General features: G+C 40.3%; 1 protein-coding gene across 2 annotated transcripts in view; it reads right to left on the bottom strand.

Annotated features, from left to right (window-relative positions):
- The window catches only part of KIFAP3 (kinesin associated protein 3), a 65,785-nt gene that overhangs the window by 9,316 nt on the left and 37,207 nt on the right, over positions 1–19,262 (bottom strand). For both annotated transcript variants that reach the window (XM_050306649.1, XM_050306651.1), the window contains exons 18-19: positions 14,064–14,253; positions 9,670–9,769 (exon numbers count right to left, since the gene is read on the bottom strand). In XM_050306649.1, coding sequence (XP_050162606.1) covers positions 9,670–9,769; positions 14,064–14,253 — 290 coding nt within the window. The remainder of the gene's footprint in view (positions 1–9,669; positions 9,770–14,063; positions 14,254–19,262) is intronic.

Genomic DNA, 19,262 nt, shown 5'->3' with positions numbered 1-19,262 from the left:
GGGATTTGCAGCACTCGCTTGAGTGCGCACGGCAAATGCAGTCAGAGCGTTATTACTGATGAATAAACTTGAAATAGTTTTTACCACCACAGATGATCATCCAGATTTCAACCACTTCTGTTTATCAACACAGGGCCCTGGTGAAATTTGGTCAAAATTTATCCCAAATCAGCAATGATTTTAGTGTATACAAAGATGAAAGTAAATGCCTGTCTCATACTGGCTTTTTTTCTTAGGGATAACGCTGGATAAACAAGGTAGATACAATTACAGAGAAGGAACGTTTTCTTGGGAGATCTATACCTTGGATTACCATTATTATGAAAAAAAATCAATTTTAATTAAATGAATAATAAAATGTTTCAAGATGATAAGGTTGGCTAGGGAGTCTTAAAAAAATCCCCAACAACAAAAAACCAAAAGTTACAAAAACAAAACAACTTACAAAACTTACAAAAAACAAAAGTTACAAAGCTTAAAGCCCATAAGGCAAATAAACTCTATAAACTTATTTATTATTTTATTTAAATCTTATGATTATAAAAACATCACCTTGTTTACCAGAGGAAAGATAAAAGGTGGTTCGGTCACTGGAGCTGGATGGCTGAAACTGATAAATGCAAAACCAGAATAAGATTTTAGAATCAAAACAATTTAAAGTATTTGGCAAAGAAATTAATTTGCTATATTAATTTTTATGCTAGAGACTTGTTCGCAGCACGTGTTCAGTTCAGATAATAACCACAAGAAATATCCCACTGATATATGGGACTTTTTAAAACTCCTCACTGTAGGTTTAATTTTGAATCCTGTGACCATGCTTATACCCAGCATAAAAACACCCTTCACTTTAATACAGTTCTAAATCTTTCTTCCAGATCTGGCCCTGCAACCACTTGTCTTGATAAAATAGGTCACTTGAAAAAGAAAAGCTCAATAAAATGAATTACAAAACCAACAAGATTAAACTGATTGTGCTGTTTTTGTACAGTGCGGCTGAATTCTGCAAATATGCTGCTGGCTGTGGTTTGGCATTTAACAGCATGCGATCAGTGAGAAGGAGGAAATTTTATTCTCATTAACTGTTGCAGATTTACTGCAGTGAAAAAGGGCTATGTAACCTGAGAAGTGACAGAATGGAAAGATCAAAGCAGCAGTCTGGAAACTAAATAAACCTTCTGGCTACTTCCTGCAAGGAAAATTCACTCTGGCAATGTAAAACAGAGTCCAGTTAAAAACTACTCTCAGTTTTATGAGCTGTCACAGCAGCTTGAGTGGTTTGGACCAGTCAAGTTTAGAACATTATATTTCCTTGTTTTTGTCTCAGATACTTCTGTAAGCAGTTTTATAGTTTCTTTTTCTTTTTTTTTTTAATTTTTTAAAGAGAAAAATAAAATTCTTCTCTTTTGGTTGAAATCGAGAAGGTCACAGCTAAAATCATTAAAAACAAGCAGGTCTTCATTTGCACATTCCATTCCCCTTTACTACATTTTAATATTTTACTTTGAGATTTATAAGCAATGTACATTTGCTTTAATAACTCTTCCGCATTCTGTTCACTTATTGTTTAATATAAGTGCAAATCAGTTTACAGAGCCCAGATGGCTTGTAACCAGGGAGCCAGTCTATTCCTAGTAGCACATCTGGAGGGACTAAGAGCAGCAGACAGAACGTGGGAATTAATTAATGTTACATTTCAGAAGAGACAGAGCCAAGTTTGGGGGATTTTTTGGTAAGACATTCCAAAGGACTTGAGCTAACTGCCACAGCATTTTGGTATTCTTTTAAAGTTCTTAATAGTCACCTAAACCATGACGGTTAAACGAGGCCAACTGCAGGTGGAATAGAGTAAAATAAAAAGCAACTAAAAAAAAAAATGTAAAAGAAGTGACTGCAAGTGAAAGAGGCCCAAGTATCCTGTATTCCAAAAGAGCTGAAGTGCACTAAAACCTCAACGCTAACTCTCTTCCCAAACGGCATCTGCAGCTTGCTGAAAAAACTGAACCTTTAAAATATTCCCCAGCAAGCCATTTCATCTCTCAGCATACTGGTGTAATTGTTGGGAGCAATTAAACTACTCTTACAGTAAATGAAACAAGTGCAACACGATCCTTCCTGACTCCAGACCACACACCTTGGCGAGGTGGTGTGGTCTGGTCACCCGGGCACTGCGGGAGCACTTGGAGAGCCCTGCTCTGCTCTGCCACCTGACTTGGGATGGGTAACTTCCCTTCTCCTCACCTTTGGATCCCTGCCTGCCTCGGTATCAGCTCCTTGGGGCAAGGACTGTGTGTTGCACTGTGGGGGGCATACACAGAGAGCTGCTTGGGAGCTTCTCCTGATACTGGCTAAGAACAATGACAACAAAGAAGTGCCCAAGTACATTAAAAAGTTGCTGTATATTGAACATTAGATGTGCACAGTATGTTCCTTATAGGGATGCTCCACAATTATGGGCAGTGCTGGGCCCTAATCCTTCACTGGTGCAGTATGCACAGAACTCATTGATCAATATAGGGTACAGAGCAAAATCTTCGCCCTCTGGAATAATCAGGCTCCTGGTCTTCAAAAATGCTACAGTGACACTGCACATAATAACAGCAGAATTGGGTCAGATACACACCAGTGACACCTAAACTGGATTACAGTATGATCAGGCTGCAGTATTTCTATAAACAAGGCTTTGAGAAGACAGTATGAAAAAACTAATCAACCAGCAGCTAGAAGGAATATGACCACTACCCCCAAAATATGGGAAAAGGACAAAGAAAAATTATTGCAAGACACAAATAAATTCAAGCTCCCATTCAAAAGCTCTTACTGATGAAGCACTCCTGTTCTGGAAGCACTTCTCTCAAATTTAAGTATTAAAGGAGAACAACTGCACAGTGAATTTTGACTTAAGCCATGATCCAGGTAGGACCTGAAGCACTCAAGTGAAGGCTTTGAATGAGCTCACCCCAGACTGTGACCAAAACGATCCAAAAGGCAGTAGTTCCCACTCTCTTATTACTATCTTTTAGTTGCAAGATCTCAACTCCAGTGTAGGTACCACAACAGGAAGCTTCCCTTCCTGGTTCCCAGGGTGCTTTATTTCAAGTCATATAGATCCTTTCTATACAATTAGTGACACTTTCCTGACCATGTTCAGTTTAACTTCTATAAAAGTAAACATGGAGGCAGTTAGGACAACAGAGTATGACAAGAAAGGTGATTTGTGAGACTGAAAAAAAAAATAAAAAAAGGCACAAAACAACCAAAATAAACTCCCTTATTTGTGTCCAGGAACTTCATTGGTTCCGAGCTTTTCTTTAAGGCCCTTTTGAATTCGTTTCAGTGGGATTTACAATTTGCTAATACTGATGTGTGATAAACTAATAAAACCTGCCTACAAGGTTATAGGCCCAATTTACTAATAAAACCTAATTCAATTCTCCTGGGAAATGCAAATTAAATAGTGTCCAAATGGCAGAAGCTGAGTACAACTCTGCTGAACATATTGCAAAGGCAAACAAGTTGGGTATTGTTTTTAAAATAAAGTTTAATTATGGAAAAGAAAAGCAATGCACCGAGCTGGCAGAAACATCACTGTGGTAAAATAGTTGAAAGTAGAATCATATTGTAATATTAATTTATATTCTATTAGCTTTTCTTTCCACTAAAAGATTTTATACTCACTACATGTCACCTCTAAGACAGGAAAGTACAACTGCCTCTGTTCAAATGAGGAGGGCAGAGAGATGTGGGTAGTCTCAATCCTACTGCAGCATGGACTCCACATGAGAACATCTATACTGACCTTCCTGAGGACCACGAAACAGTTTCTTCTGCCACTGATAGCTGTGAAGGGTGGCCTAAGGCAGCTCACTGCTACGGTCTGCTAATGGACTAGTTTTCAACTTCAGAGACAGCCTGCAAGATGGCACTCACATCCTGAATGGCTGGGAAGGGATTGTTCCAACTTCTAAATAAACTGTGCTGAATGTTACTGAAAATACAAGATGGATGAGACACTCCTTAGCAGGGTCACCAACTCCTCCAGTCCTTTCCTTCAGCAAATCTAATTGAAGATGAGGATCTATATGGAATACAGCTATAAATGTCATTGTAGAACATAAGCTACATGTAACATCACTTAAAAACATTTTGCTAATCATTCACAAAGTGCACATTTGCCAGCACCAGAGGTAGTTCCTGTACCAGACCTGTTCAGCTGTGATTCATGACTCATAGTTACCACCACACCACAGGAGTCAACAGGAATGGAAGGCTAGAGGCCTCAGTTGTTCCTCCATGACAATTCCCATCTGATTTTCATGAGGGTATTCAAACAAAAAAAGCCTGTGGATATGACCATTCCTGCCATTCAGTGTGGACTTCTAGCACATGCAGACATGACGTGGTTAACTCAGCTAGAGACAAGCTAAGTCACGGTAACATCTTCCCTGTGCTCCCACCAGGACCTACGGCCAGGTATTAAGTTACTGCATCCACATCACTGTGGTTTCCATCAACCCAAGACACCACAGCTTGGCTGTGCATGTTGGCACTTGCCAACATCAGCCACAGCTCCACTGAAGCCAGTGTAGAGCAGCCTGCAAGGGCCTGGCTCCAGACACTGAGCTCACGAAGTATCACAATGACCTGCCATGGTAAAAAGAAAAATGCGGTTACAGTTTTGGGCTGTAAATCCAGGCAGAAGGAAAGATGTTCCACCAAGGAGAGAGACAGACAGTCACCCCATAAAACTGTTTGTGTTTGACATGCCAAACCTCACTGCTTCCTGGGAAGAAGCTCCAGTCACATGTCTGTTGAGAAGAGATGTGAGCACACATAGAAATGCCTTGTCTCAGTGAAAACTGGGATTGTGTGATGGCAGCTCTGCTGCGTTTTATAACGAGGTTAAAGGATCCTGTACTGGAGAAAACTTACTGGGGAAGAAAAAAAAGTTCTGGCTGGCTGTAGCATTCCTAACTATTAACCTTTTCAAAGCTATAGACTGAGAACATTTGAGAACTCTGATGAAGATATTAACCAAAAATTGGTTTTCGCACTCAAAGTTTGTACCAGTTATAGTTGGGAAAGGTTAAATAGTGGTGTCTTCCCCGAAGGGCAAGAAAAATACTGTGGCTATCTCTATTATAAGATATTTAGCCATCACTATTATGTTTGTGTCTTTAGAGAATAATTAGTCTCCAGAAGGTGATTAAAATTTGATAAATGACCATGGATTCTTGAAGGCTTCTTTCAGCTGGTCTTTATCCCCTCCAGCTCAGACACTAAGCTGTCATCACATCAGCCAAAGGTGAGGGATTTTTTGTTTGCCACAGTCATAAAACTTTCACTCAATATTAAGAGTTATCAGAACCAGGAGCCTTGAATTCAGATTTTAATAACAGATGAAAATTTCAAGTATATGCCTAATGCCCATCTGCTTCTGAGAGACAGTAAGATGATTCAAAGCTGGTAATCTAATCACAAAAGTCTTTTCCTAGCCAATGAAAAAAACCTGGATACAAGCTGTCAAAACAACCTCCTCAGCCACGTGTTTTCTGCTGAATGGAAAACATACCTTACAATCTGTTTGCATTCTGCTCCAAACCTTTGAGGAAAAGAAGAGATGCTGTTTATGGACTTTATCACCGCTTCTGTGGATGTTAAGATTCTGAAATAATTCTATTTATAGGCATCGTACATAACAGTACAACTCCAATAAGAATATAGGTCAAAAATAAGAGCTGTAAACTAAAGTCCTTTGTAAAACACACAAGCTAAACTATCAGAAACAAAGCATTTCTATTTCTGACAGTGCCTTGGGTTGCTAAAATTAGGGGGGTAGTATTAAAAATATGGCAGCTTTCCAGGTCTTCACTTATGTGCTGCTTCTCCTTCATGAGGACAAGTAACAGAAACAACAATTATCAGGACGTGGACATGTCCAGAATAACAAGCATGCAAGCAAATCTACAAAATTAATTCCGGGCTAGATATTTTTACAGTTCCTTTTGAAGCTGTTCTGTACTTCACAGTGCAGGAACTGATCCTGTGAGGTGGCATTCCCAACTCCTGAGAGTAATAGTACTCCAGGTTTCAAAGTCCAAGAAACCCTGTGAAGGGAAGGCAGTGTCTTTGAAAAGCAGCTTCTAAGGTTCTCCACCTAATTCCCCAGATCAACAGATGTTCTACCGTTACTTCACTTTTCCCTCTTAAGAAATTAGGAGGGAAAGCAGCCCCAGTGTGGTACCCAGTGAGTGCAGATGCCTACACAGTTTAACTTTTTTAACTCCTGTTTTACTCAGCTTCAACAAAGCACTTCTCTATCTGCCTAAGACTGTGCAGCAGGTCTAGGTATGTGGGTCCAATGTCTCCTGGCACAGGGACTCCACGAGGGATGGTTGTGGTATCCCTGCTGGGTTACAGGAGAGTCAACCACTCCAGTAACTGCACCTTTGGGTAGAACCACTGCTCCAGTTCCCCAATGTACCCCGGTGGAACTGCAATGGCAGAGAACCAGCACCCCCAGCCAAGGAAGGCCGTGGTTCTCACTGGCTGTCAGTGCACAATAACAATAGGATTGAGGGCAGGTGGTGTGGGCTGAGCTCCTTGCACAGTGTAACCAAACACCACTTACAGTGAAAAACCTTCAGGACAACTGCAGTTTGGTTGTGGTCCTTGACAACCTCTTCTCATAGAACCATTTCTTTGGCTCCAAAAAGTGGAGTCTGTGATCAGAACACACACAGTTAAGCCCTGGTAATGCACTGGGGGCACCAGCTCAACACTAACTCAGCTTCTCAGCATTAAAAAGGTGGGACTTCCTGGCTGACTTGTTCGGCCCTCCTGGAGGCAAGGGGAAGTCCTGATCCATTCTGACCACATTGCAAGGACAGGAAATAGCCTCAGAGAAATTAAAGAGGTAACATATCCTCATTCTTCCTCAGAGGAATGCAGAAAGGAGAAGAAAGGATTAGATTATTCAAGGTTGAGTAGCAAGAACTCAGCTCATGGTTGTCACCTACCTCAAAATTCACAGGGTGATCTTACATGACAAAGAGACTTCAGAATTTAGCAAACAACTGTTTTTGTTACAGAATTAAAAAGCCTAATATAAAAGGTAAAGACCAGAAGACACAGGCACAACAAATAAATGTACAACAAATAAAAAAAGTACATCAAATGAAAAGAACAAAAGTTGTATCTACTCATTATTAGGCCATCTCTCTTTGAACTCTCAAACACATAATTGTTAACTGACTTGTTAATTGTCTATGAAAACTGTAACTCACTTTTCTTGACAAGTTTCTGAAAACATATTCAAATATTAATAACAGAAAAATGACCCATTTTTATAACAAAAATCTTGATTTATTAAAAGCTGGAACTGGTTAAAAATAAATCCTTGGCATAAGGTTCTTGTTAGCTTTAAACTGTAAGCATAAAAATACCCTCGAATTATGTTTTGGTATGGCTGAAATGTACACTATATAACACATAAAAAGCGCCTTGACTTACTGCTATTATTTTTAATTAGGCTCTCCAGCACGTATGGTTTTACCTTCCAACACCAGTTCAAATTTGGGAAAAGGGAGGGTCTTACTCTCCAAACTCATGGGACTGGCAATTCCGTGGGCTCATGCCTTGGAGCACTAATGCATTTTACATTAGGTCTAAGCATCAGGAAATCCTGGCTTCTGGCGCCAAGCAGTTGGGAAAGATAATGACACACATCTGAAAACGAGGATTCGCCGTTCAACTGCCAGTATCTATTCTATCAAACAATTCACTCCTGCTTTCCTACAAATAGGACAGAACATTTGCAGCAGTCCACACTGTTTCCAATTAGACTGTGTGTCTGGACTGCAGATAAATCCATGGAGCAATCATATTGAAAGAAGCCTTCCTAGAAAACAGAATTCTAGTGAGAAATTCGAGTATTTCCAGAGGCAACCATCAATGGGCAATTACTAAGTCTGCTCTGAGCCAAAGTGCAGTTTCTCTGTTTCCTTGAGGTGAGCCTGCAAAATGCCTCAAAACACACAAGAAAATTCTACAAATACTTAATGTAAGTGGGTATACCAGATGTATTTTGTTACTCATTTTAGTTGGAACACAATCCAATTAAAAAGCAGCTTGCTAATGTAGGTCTCTGATAAGGGACTGGAATTTGAGGCTGTGGCTAACCTAACTTTTAACCAAGGACACTCAAGATTTTCTTTGACCCAGCTGAAAGCTTTCTGGCAAAACAAGAGTATCTTGACTGGGGTTTTATCTAAGTTTACTGGAAATAAAGGGGTCTGCAAGCTCCACACCTCCAGAGGGGCATGAAGCCTGCTGGGAGCAGGTTACCCCACAACGTTCTGGTTAACAACAATCTGTCACCTCCTGGTTTAGGTGTCTATTCTGAAGTTGAAAATGGTTAAGTCACATACTGAGACTGCAGGAGGAGCACACAGCTTATACTTCCCTCAGTTTCTCTGTCACCTGCATGCTCTGGTTGTGTATTTGACCAATGAGTGCCAGCATCCCCTTTCCAAAAACAGGTTCCATGCAAAGGGTTGCACACTAGTCTCAACTTTCTGCTTACTGAATAGAAATACTTACTTGTTCCTAGAGGATCCATCCCAATCCTGCTTTTTTTCCTGAGCATGTTACTTATTTTAATTTGTCCTTAAAAATTAATTCCACCCTTGCTCAATGATCAGCTTTCTGGTGCATCACAGGTAGAATAAAACAACAAGAGTAACTGTCCATTGTCCTTGAACAATTATAAGAAGCCAAAGTAAGGGAGAAAAATCTCTTTTGCTTCAGCTGCACATGTTGTAAATTACTTACATTTTACAAACGGCGACTAACGTTGTTAATGGTGAAAATAACATTCTTCCTTTGGAAAGGAACCTTTTCAGCCACAGGGCTGGGTGTGTCCAGAGAGCATCCTGTTAAAGTGAATTCTGTACCTTGACTAACAAGTGTTTGAAATATTTGCTGCTAATGAATGCACATAATTCACGTTCTATAAAAGGCTTTTCCTAAATGTTACAGGATCCATGAAGATTTCACTTGTGGAAATGAGCCTTTTTTATTTTGAAGTCATGGGAGAAGTCTGCTCAAAAATTCAAACTGGAACAGCTTGCCTACATTCAGAGAAGGAGAAGTCATTGGCCAGAGGGGGAATTCAGAGAAATATCTCCTGAAAGTCAAGCCAATGTCTTTTGCTCTCCTAGCAAATTTTCCAAGTGCCCTCAGTAGGAGACACAGGTTAAGGGAAAAACCAAAAAAACTGAAACCCACAGAAGTTGTTTTGGTACCTGAGAAACTTATTTTACATTTAGGAATATTGGAAACAAGCACCTTTTAGATATTCAGCATCTTAAGTCTTTCTGAAGAGCATCTGACTAATCGTCATAACGGGTCATTATGACAGTCAGTTGTGTGTTCTAGGATTACTGTTCTATTCTACAGCTTTTGGAAAGCTATGATGCATTACAACACAAATGTTAACATATTAAAATAAACACGTGATCCAGACAACAGAGTAGAACTGCTTTTTCAGGGTAAACCATTCCTACTGCTACGGGGGCAAAAATTACTGAATACCTCAAATGAAGCCCTATAAAGAAACTTGCACAGAGGTTGGTGGATGATACACGTTCTTTACAAAGAGCAACTTACGTGCCAGAGAAGGGATGCTGCCCGACCAGGTCTCCATTCTGGAGATGGTAATCCCCAAAGACATCCGGACTCACCGCGCCGTCGGGGCCTATCAGGCCATCTGTGAAAAGAGGAGAGACACAGCGGCTGCGGGAAGGACCATGACTTCAGGGCAAGTGGCCAACACAACCTGTCCTGGTCTGTCTTAGGGATTCATTAGCAACTTACAGTACTTCTGTGAGGACCACCAATCAACAATAATACAGAAAACCAGCAGCTTCAAGCACCAGAAATCCCTACTGGGACTCCAAGGAGCTCAGCCTATGGCCCTGAGAAATGCTGTACCAAAGAAATGTTCCCTTAGCCCTTCTCCCTTAAGCCTGTAGAAGTTATTTCAAGACAGATCTTGTCTTTCCCATCATCAAAGTAAGCCCAGAGAAAAAGTAATTAAAAGGGCCAAACATTAATCTGGGCCACCAGCATAAAAGTAAAAAAGCAGCAGCAGTTCAGACTCTACCCTGCACCAACGTATCCTTTCAAACTCATTAAGAAAAACAGGAAAGCAACTTCCAACCTATTTCTTTTATCTTGCCCATCTTTTAATGTCTCAGAGGTCTTTTTTAAAAGGGTAGTCTTTTCACATATCCTCTCAAAACACAAGTTACAGTTTCCTTGTGCTTCCTTTACATTATAACATGGGCATATGAAGATACAGACACTTGTAAAGCCAGCAGTGTTCCTTAAAGGCTTGAGTCTCTGCTTGCTTTATGAGGAAAAGAAGAAAATCAGGAGCTAACATTTTCCTTCTGTTACATCAGTGTAAATCCAGAGTGCCTTTGAAGTAAAGTCAGTGAACTGACCCCAGCTGAATAAGAGCCCTGCTTAACTCTTTCCTGTTCCCATTCACAAAACACATTCCTTGTTAATATTAAGGGCACAGTTCTTACTTGGTAATTAGTATTAGGCTCTAATCAGATAAAAACCAAACCATTTAATTAAAACAGACCCTACATCAGTTTGTCTCCATTACTGTATGAAACTCCAGCCCTGGATTGCAGAAAGCACTCCCATAAAAACAGGGCAGAAACAGGTACATTCAGACTGATACGTTAACAGTTTAAGAAGAGGGAAGAGAGAAATTTCTAATGACTAGGAAGTTACAAATGCCATTCCACTTTGAAGAAAGAGAGATAAGGTCCAGGGAGTCACAGGCCACTTAGCTTAACCTCTGTGGTTTCAAAACTCCTAAAACTGCCTGCACAGGAAGGGGTGGAAAGTTACTTACAGACACAAGGGCTTAGAGATGACGACTCTGGCAATCACACAAATCTCCCTGTGCTTTATGAATTCACCTGATGTTTTTTTGAAGATAATATAGTGACAAGTGATAAAAGGAATAGAATTGACACATCTAGATTTCTAACAGACATTTGATGAGGTGCTGCAGAGATTCATTTAGAAGATAGTACCTCATGGGAAAGTGAGTGAACACCACACAGCAGATCACAAATGAAAACTGCCAGCCATGATCAGACCACATTTGAGCAGCATAAGATTGCTGTACAGGGCTATGTTCTAATTGCAGACATGTGTATATAGTATGGGAAGGAGTATTACTTGACAGGCCAGTGATCTGGCACAGACTGATATTGCTGCCTCTCAGCATGATCAGTGAGACACTGGTGCTCTGTGCTATCATACAAATAGAACATGTCCAAACGAGAGAAAGGACAGTTGAAACGGCTTTTACTTACACTCATACCAAGTTTGCCTATCTCACCACCTGTTTGTATTTTTTACTGAGAAATGAAGAGGAACATTATGGCTTTTATACCTGCAGCACTTCAGATCAAACCCAATCAATTTAAATTACTATGCATTTTAAATAGTCAAGTTCAGTTAAAACTTATTTGAGAGCAGGGAGACTTAAAAATAACATCTGTCCTTACATTAGCAAAGCAAGCAGTACGTTTTAACTCTGAGGCTAGAGCTACCACTACTTAAAGTGTCTTCAATCAAGAGTGTTAACAGTCAAACCATAACACTCAGAGTTATGGCTCACATGAATTTATAGGAAAACGAAAGCACATGGAGAGCATCAGCTGCATATAATGTGATTACACAGTTAAAGGACATCTGTTGTTATGTACATTTCAACATAAATTAGGTTATGTACTTTCAGAGCAAGAGAGACACTGAGCTCAAGAAGGCAGCTCCAGAGATTCTGCCACGTTCTCCCTGTAGGTTTAAATTACTGTGCGGGAGAGCGATGGGTCTGTCGGTGCAATACGGAACTCATCTCGCCACGACTGAGCTCCAAACTACTTATGGCTCAAGTGGGACTGTAACTGAGTGTCAGCCATTAGTGCAGGTCACTTCCAAAATTATCAAATTGAAATGCAAGGACTTCATTTCTTCCTATATGAAGATCTGTAGTTTTCTTGGGTTTTTTAACTTCGTCCTTCGGAAACCCAAATACCTGCTCCAATTGGTAGAATAATCCGTAGCCTTTTCACAGGAATATTGGGTCCCTTTCAAGACGCCACATGGCAAAAATCTAAGTCCAGCAGATTTCAGAAGCACACCATTACTGACACTTGCTGGAATGAATCTGAGAAGTGAACCTGTATTTTTGAATATAATCACCTACTCTTTAAAAAAGGGCAATCTTTAAAAAGAAGGCACTTTTCAAACATCTGCAGAACATATCACTGGCAATCTGCCTCTCCTTCCCGGTCAAATATCAATTCCAACACGAAAAAAAATAACATTAAGCCTGTAACAAATGATTAAAAGCCAGTAAATTCAGTGTTACTGGTGCCACTCCATTTCTAGCTCCCACTATTGGGAAAAGTCCCTATGAAATAAGCAATTAAGATCTGTAAAGGGGAGACTACAACAGGCAGGCTGGCACACCTCTACCTTAGAAAGCCCAGTGGAGACTTGATGTAAAAAAAGACCCTGAGGGTACAACACCAGCTCCCACTGCTAAACTGGGGGTCTAATAGAGCAAGATAAAGCCACAGGATTCAAAGTAGAAAAAATATTACACTAACGAGGCAAGTTGTTATGCCTGACATATGTCATCAAAAGTAGAAGAGAAACCTTAAGTTCTGACATCCTATGAGAACAATTTTTGAGATGCTACTGAGATCTTGCACAATTATTTTCTTGCAACAACTACAAGTGAAGACTATTGGGTTTAGTGGTTTTGTTTTTCTAATTACTCTTCCTGCAAAATCATCTCGAGTCACAGAGCTTTGTGACTTTTGTGACTCATGCTTCATGGCAAAGGACTGGACATTTCTGTGGAAAACAGAAAACACAGTCTCAAACCCAGCAATTAAAAAAAAAACACCTATGCATACACACAATCATCCAGGAGTTTGAACAGGATCTAAAGCCACAAGTTCGAGAGGATAAGCCAACTCCTAGTTATGAAAAGTTATGAAGGCATTTATCCAGTGGGCAAATTATTTCATGATTGTCCCCTGCAAAGTTTTTCAAACCTTTCTCTGAAACAGCTGGCAACACTGGACTAGATGAACCAGTATCTTAATCCATTGGGGCAATTTCTATTTTCTGAATAACCACAAAATCTTCACATGAGGAGAGAGACAGAGCAGATTCCACTTGAGGTGCCCAGAACTGTGCCACTGAGCACTACTAATAGGATTAGCCAAATGACAAGAAATGTCTTTTTCTTTTCTTTAGAAAACCTATTAGGGTTCATCTCAAATAAAAACATGAGTCTTCCTAACAGTAATTTGGGTATTTTTTAAAGTTTCTTTACACTGTCAAGTAATAAAAGTTTTTCATACAAGGAACAAAAAAAAATTCCAAAATGTAGGTATTTACATAAGAGACTCGCACCCTTCCCTAGATCCCAGAGATACAAGAGCAAAAATCATACAGATTAAAGTCATAGAATGATGCCATCTGCTAAGGAGTCTACAAGTCTGATGTGGCTCAACTGAAGTCTTTCATTAGTATCTGTAATAAAAATTCCATTACAGAACTAGCACATTAGGCAGAACAAAATGCAGCATAAATCCCATAGCTGTGAATTTAACAGGGATGAGAGAAGGTTTGTGTTTGCAAATAAGCCACGGACACAAAAAAATAGGTGTGAAGAACAGGGTTGGGCCACCTTTACTCAAATCAATCATCATGGTCCACCAGCTCCCTGAGACAGGGCTACTCATATTTCTTAAGATCATGGATATAGTCATCAGTCCATCACTAACATCCTAACAAGGTCAAGCCCATCCCTGGCAGGCACCAGCACTGCTCCAGTGACACAAAAGGGAACTGTCCTGCTGGGCTGAGTCCTTTCAGTCAGCCCCAGGTGAAGCTCCTACTCCCAACACAGAAGAGGCAATCCCAGTGCTGAACACCACCAGCTGCTGCCTTACCTGCATTATAATAGAGGTCAGGTCTTTCCAGAATATCCCCTTCATGGATGTAGGGCTCGATAGGATCGTCACCATACAGATACTGCTCACTGTCATCCATCTGCCGACTCTCCACCATCTCCAGCCACTGAGAGTTGTGCCATCGGAATTTCTCAGTCTGGATTTTTTTAGCCCATTCCTCATCGTATTCCTGTCAAAAATCACCACATGGTATTTTAGGATGAAGTACAGATGAAGCTGTTTGGTTTAACAGGAAATGGCAGAGGAATTCAGTATCAGCAAAAGATGTAGGTTCAGGGCCCAGTGACTTAAATCCTCTCTTCAGTTCCATGTCCTTTGAGCAAAGAAGGTATTTTGCAAGCACTGGGCATTATTCTGGTTTGTACCTGCAGCAGAACAATCTTTCCCTTAGTGGTTTGTAACTTTACACCATCAGGAAAAAACTCCTGCTTTGAACAGAGCAGTTCCATCATCAGTCTCCTCATTTGGTTTAATTAAAAAGAGCCAATTACTGCCAATCTTCAGGGGGTTTTCAGCAATTAATTACTTAAACTGGCCAAATACCCTGCACATCTTCATTAGATGAGCATTCACTAGGACAATTAGTTACTAAAAAATACAACAAAAAAGGCTATGGTAAAACCAATAAATTTCTATTTTATGAACTCCAGTATGAATTTAATTTTCAACTTCATGTCAAATGTCATGTTTAATACTGAACACCCACAAAAATGGTACACAACTAAAATCTGAGAGGCACTTCTCCAGAAAGCTGAGTAAACCAGAATACAGGCTCCCATTATTAAGGAAAAAAACTGTAGGCATGAAATTTTGATCTGGATTACAGCCTAATTATACTCAAGTGATGTGATACTTGATATAAAGGAGCATCAGAATGAAGTGACACAGCCTTTGGTCACTGCAATCAGCTGTTCAGAGAAGGATCTTCTAAACAGACCAGACTATGTGGGCTGGTGATTCCAATCAAGGGAACACTGACCTGTGGATGACACTCACTTTCTCAATCCCACTGGGAAGACAGGGCACATCTAAGGATAGGAAACCCATCATCACATGAAATCTGCAGATGGTATCAATTTGGGAATGCTCACAAATAATGCACCACAATTAGAACTTCTTTAGACCAAAATACTGTGAACAAGAGTAACTAAATTCCTAACTAAAATGTTTCTGCTTGTGGGAAGAAATATCCTCGGCAAACAGGCCTCACTCCATTGCCTTCTAAACTAACTACAGAGGAGAGAAAAACTGAAAATCATCTCCTCACTCTCACAATGGTTAACACAGGATCTAGACAAGCTTTCCTTGGAGATCTACCTGGAGTTGTTTAAGGCTTTAAAAATCTGTTTTACTTAGCCCCATATGGGAAGAAGAAACACAATGCCTTGGTTGTGGAAGTGGCAATTTCTCAAACTGTTCCTGCCAGAGATGCCAAGGGAGATCTGTCCATAACCAGAGGTCAGAAACAAGCTGAGAAGGTTGAACAAGCTGGCTTAGTAGCTCAGGTTAAGCTTCTGAAAGCCCTGTAAGCTGAACTTGAGCTTTTAAATTAACTTCATTTTCAATCAACCTTTTCTTCTCTGCTATCATATGTGTTACACAGGTAACACACTCCCTACCCTGTGTCTTCTGACTGGTGGATAACTACTACTCTTAGAAAAAGTAGTACAAAACAAGAGTCTCCCTGGAAAAAAGCAAGCTCATCACTGAGATTTATAAAATGATCAATTTAAAAAAAAAAAAAAAAGACAGGGCATGACTTCCAATTATGACATCTGACCAGCACCTTGGAAACATCTCCTTTGCTGCATCTGCCAGAGCTGAATCATGGGCTATCTATTATGTCAGCCTCCAGCAGCTGGGAATTACTTAAAAGCTTTAGAGGAACTCTTGTAACTGCCAGAGATCACACTGTAGGCTGAAAAAAAACTATTCCCAGAAATCACGATTGCAAAGAAGCAGAGGAAAATAAACAAATTTAACAAACAGCAAATTAGACTAATTTGTGGGAAAGCTGAATCCCTGTTACATTACCTTATTTACCTTTAGAAGTTCTCAAAAGGCCAGCAGCTAAATCACCTAATTCACATTTACCAGAAGTGCACATTGAAAACACTTGAATATTCCCAAAGTTCCAACCCTAAATGAATCCCACTTGCCCAGCATCACTGCTCCATTCCACACCACTGTCTGAACATGCTGAGGGGTTGTCAGAAACAGACATCAACTTCTATCCTTTTTTAAACTCAGCTAACATGCCTCAGATCCTAACAGATTTTCCCCTTAGATGATGACAGAAGGGCAGAATATTCCTATCTATTGTACATTTCCCATCCTACATTAAAAGTCCCAGGTATTTTTCCTCAATTTTTCATCTAAATTTCGGAAAATGGGATTAGCAACTGAATGGCAAATTAGCAGTTGTAAAATTGACCATATGTACACATTATTTAAAAACCACAATTGGTCTGTTCAAGTAATTTGGCAAGTTTGTTCTTGTTGCTCCTTCCCAGTGAAACACAAGGTACAAACGTTACAAAGAAGTGACCACTCAATAATCAGATCCATGATCAGTTTTTCAAGAGTTTCACTCTGGCAACCATCCCAGAAAAGGATGATTTGCAATAATCTAGAACAATTTATATAACCTCAGCACAAAAAAGTTCATTTAAGTACTGCTAGATCAAGAATATGTCTGTAGATTTTCCACAGAAATGTGCAGAACCACCAACTGGGTAAATGATTAATGGAATAACACCAGAATGGAAGAAAAGCTGTAAATGCAGGACTACAGCCAAAAGGCACAACAAAACTAAATTAAAGACGTTTAGAGCAAAACAATTCCCTTAAACACTGCAAGTCTTCCAGTAATTATATTTTGAGCTATTAAAACCTCTTTTTTTTTTTTATCTTGTGTGGGGTATTTTTGTTTTGGTTGGGTTTTGGTATTTAAACACATGAAGCACCCCTTCTTTAGTAAGGAATTCCTGCAAAAAATGAAACCAGAAAACATCATGGAGATACAGCCATAGTTTTGAGTCCTCCAGCTCTTTTAAATGTTAGGCTACTGGAAAAGTGCCGGATGGGAGAGGAAGAAAGTGAACAGAATGTGCCTATTCTCCAACACCCCCCTCAAATGCTGCACGTTCAGAAAACATAAAAGGAGGAATTCTGAAGGTTGATTTTATTCTCCTTGGAGCTCCCTGACATCACTGTTTTTAACATTCGGTTTCCATAAATCCCAAAGTGTCATAGAAGATGTATGGCTTAACTCTGTGAGGAATGTGCCATCCTTTTTGAAGTTCTACTTCCAACTTTGTTTACTACTGAACCATTGAAATATTATGAAGCGTTAACTGGCCCATTATCAGAGCGTGTCTGTTCCCTATCAGGGTCCCCTTTGTCACTGGCTTCCGTCACACCTTGTATCTGATTAACACACTATAGGATAACACAGAGCTACACAGATCTGCTTTGTGTTCTCTCACAGCTGATGAAAAACAGATTTTCCTTTTTGCTTTAATGTGGTTGCCCTTTAATTGGGTCTGTAATAGGGTTCATTTGATGTGATTCTCATACTGAGCTGAAACCACTATACAGTAAGTAGATGCTCATTATGTTCAAGGCTCTACTTGATATGTTATATTCTTCATTATTTAACCATTCATAGAACGCACATTTTACATGAAAGCTTAAATTAACCATTTATTAAGAAAGAAAAGATTTAACTTGCCTACCTATCCAAAAGTTAGGCATGTGATTTCAACTATGTGCCTCTATAAACCAAAGAGAGAAACAGATGTTAAGGATCACCTTCTGCAGGTGTCTGCCACACCTACCTTAGGGCAAGTACCACCTGTGGGCCATTCCTTCAGAGGAAAAAAAAACCTCCTTCTACCACCTACACCTGTGCAACCCAGGGTCACTGCCTGCAATCAGGTTCATGCTAAATATATTCTGACAGGAAGCTACAGAAACCTGTGAGATGAAACCAATGGCAAGGCAAAGAAAAGAGTAACCATTCATGCCCTGGAAATTTAGGTGCCTACATACAATGCACAGCATCCACCAAGTTCCCATCTTGCCAGTAGCAAACTGCAGAAGCTTTTTTCCTCCCTCTGTTTTGGAGGAATGTAAGGAATCTCACTGGCAACCTGTCATGTAACTAACAGATTGGTGGCTTAGCTCACCTTCCTAATCTCACAACTCCAAAGAGCAAGCACCAGTGCTGGAAGGGAAGGTGTCCCAGACAGGTTTATGTGAACACAAAGACAACCAGGACGCTCCTGAGCTGTCTGATGCTGTAGTGTGGTTTTATTCTCCTGCAGGCAGAGCCCTTCCTGCTGGGTAATGTTCATTGCCTCAAAAGGCTACCAGCACCAAAGCGGACTGATGGCACATTTACCAATGAAGCTGAACAGAGAAAACACTTCAGCAGCTCAGCCTGCAGCCCCACTCCCTCACTGCCCTCTGCCCACCCCTCTGTACTTGGGTTTGCTACAGGACAGTGGGGAACAAGGGGCACCACAGAAAGGGCATCTTGACAAGTGAAGGGAGAACCTTTTTTCCTGGAGTGACTACAGCACTCTTCATGGAAAGAGGACACCAAGCTGGAGTCAAAGGTTATCTATTTTCAGAGCATGCTGCCTATTCAAATGAAGCTCACACCAAATCCCCGTGGTCTGCTCTTCTCTGATTCTGAGAGCTGGCCAACATCTCGCACAGCTGGCCCCAAATCCCAGAGCACTGAGGGTTCACAGCACATTCCTGCTTCTTATGTGAAATTCCAGCACCCCCAACATGGAGGACTTGTATCAGGGAGCTGAGCTAAAAGGGAAAGACGCAAGCTGTTCATTAACAATGCCTTCCATACAGGGCAAACATTATTTGGCATTCATTACAAATACCTGGCCAAAGAATAAAAGCTGGACATGGCATGAGGCCCTTCCCAAATCACAAGGACAATGCTGTAGCTATCTACAAGATGTTTTACTTCTGCAGAATAATGATCCACTCTTGATCATAAGGGAAACAAGATGGTACAGCAGGTTTGCTTTCTGAGTTGTAAAGATACTGAATAGGAAAGTGGGGGGACACGATGGAGGGTCAGACGAGAGTCCAAGGATCTGGTAATGGTTAATTAAATTTGAATAAATGAGGAAAATAATTTGACTGCAA

The sequence above is a fragment of the Myiozetetes cayanensis genome, unplaced genomic scaffold (genome assembly GCF_022539395.1).
Source record: "Myiozetetes cayanensis isolate MyiCay16 unplaced genomic scaffold, myiCay2020 scf12, whole genome shotgun sequence".
Lineage (NCBI taxonomy): Eukaryota > Metazoa > Chordata > Aves > Passeriformes > Tyrannidae > Myiozetetes > Myiozetetes cayanensis.
This window is presented reverse-complemented; position numbering and strand designations above follow the sequence as displayed.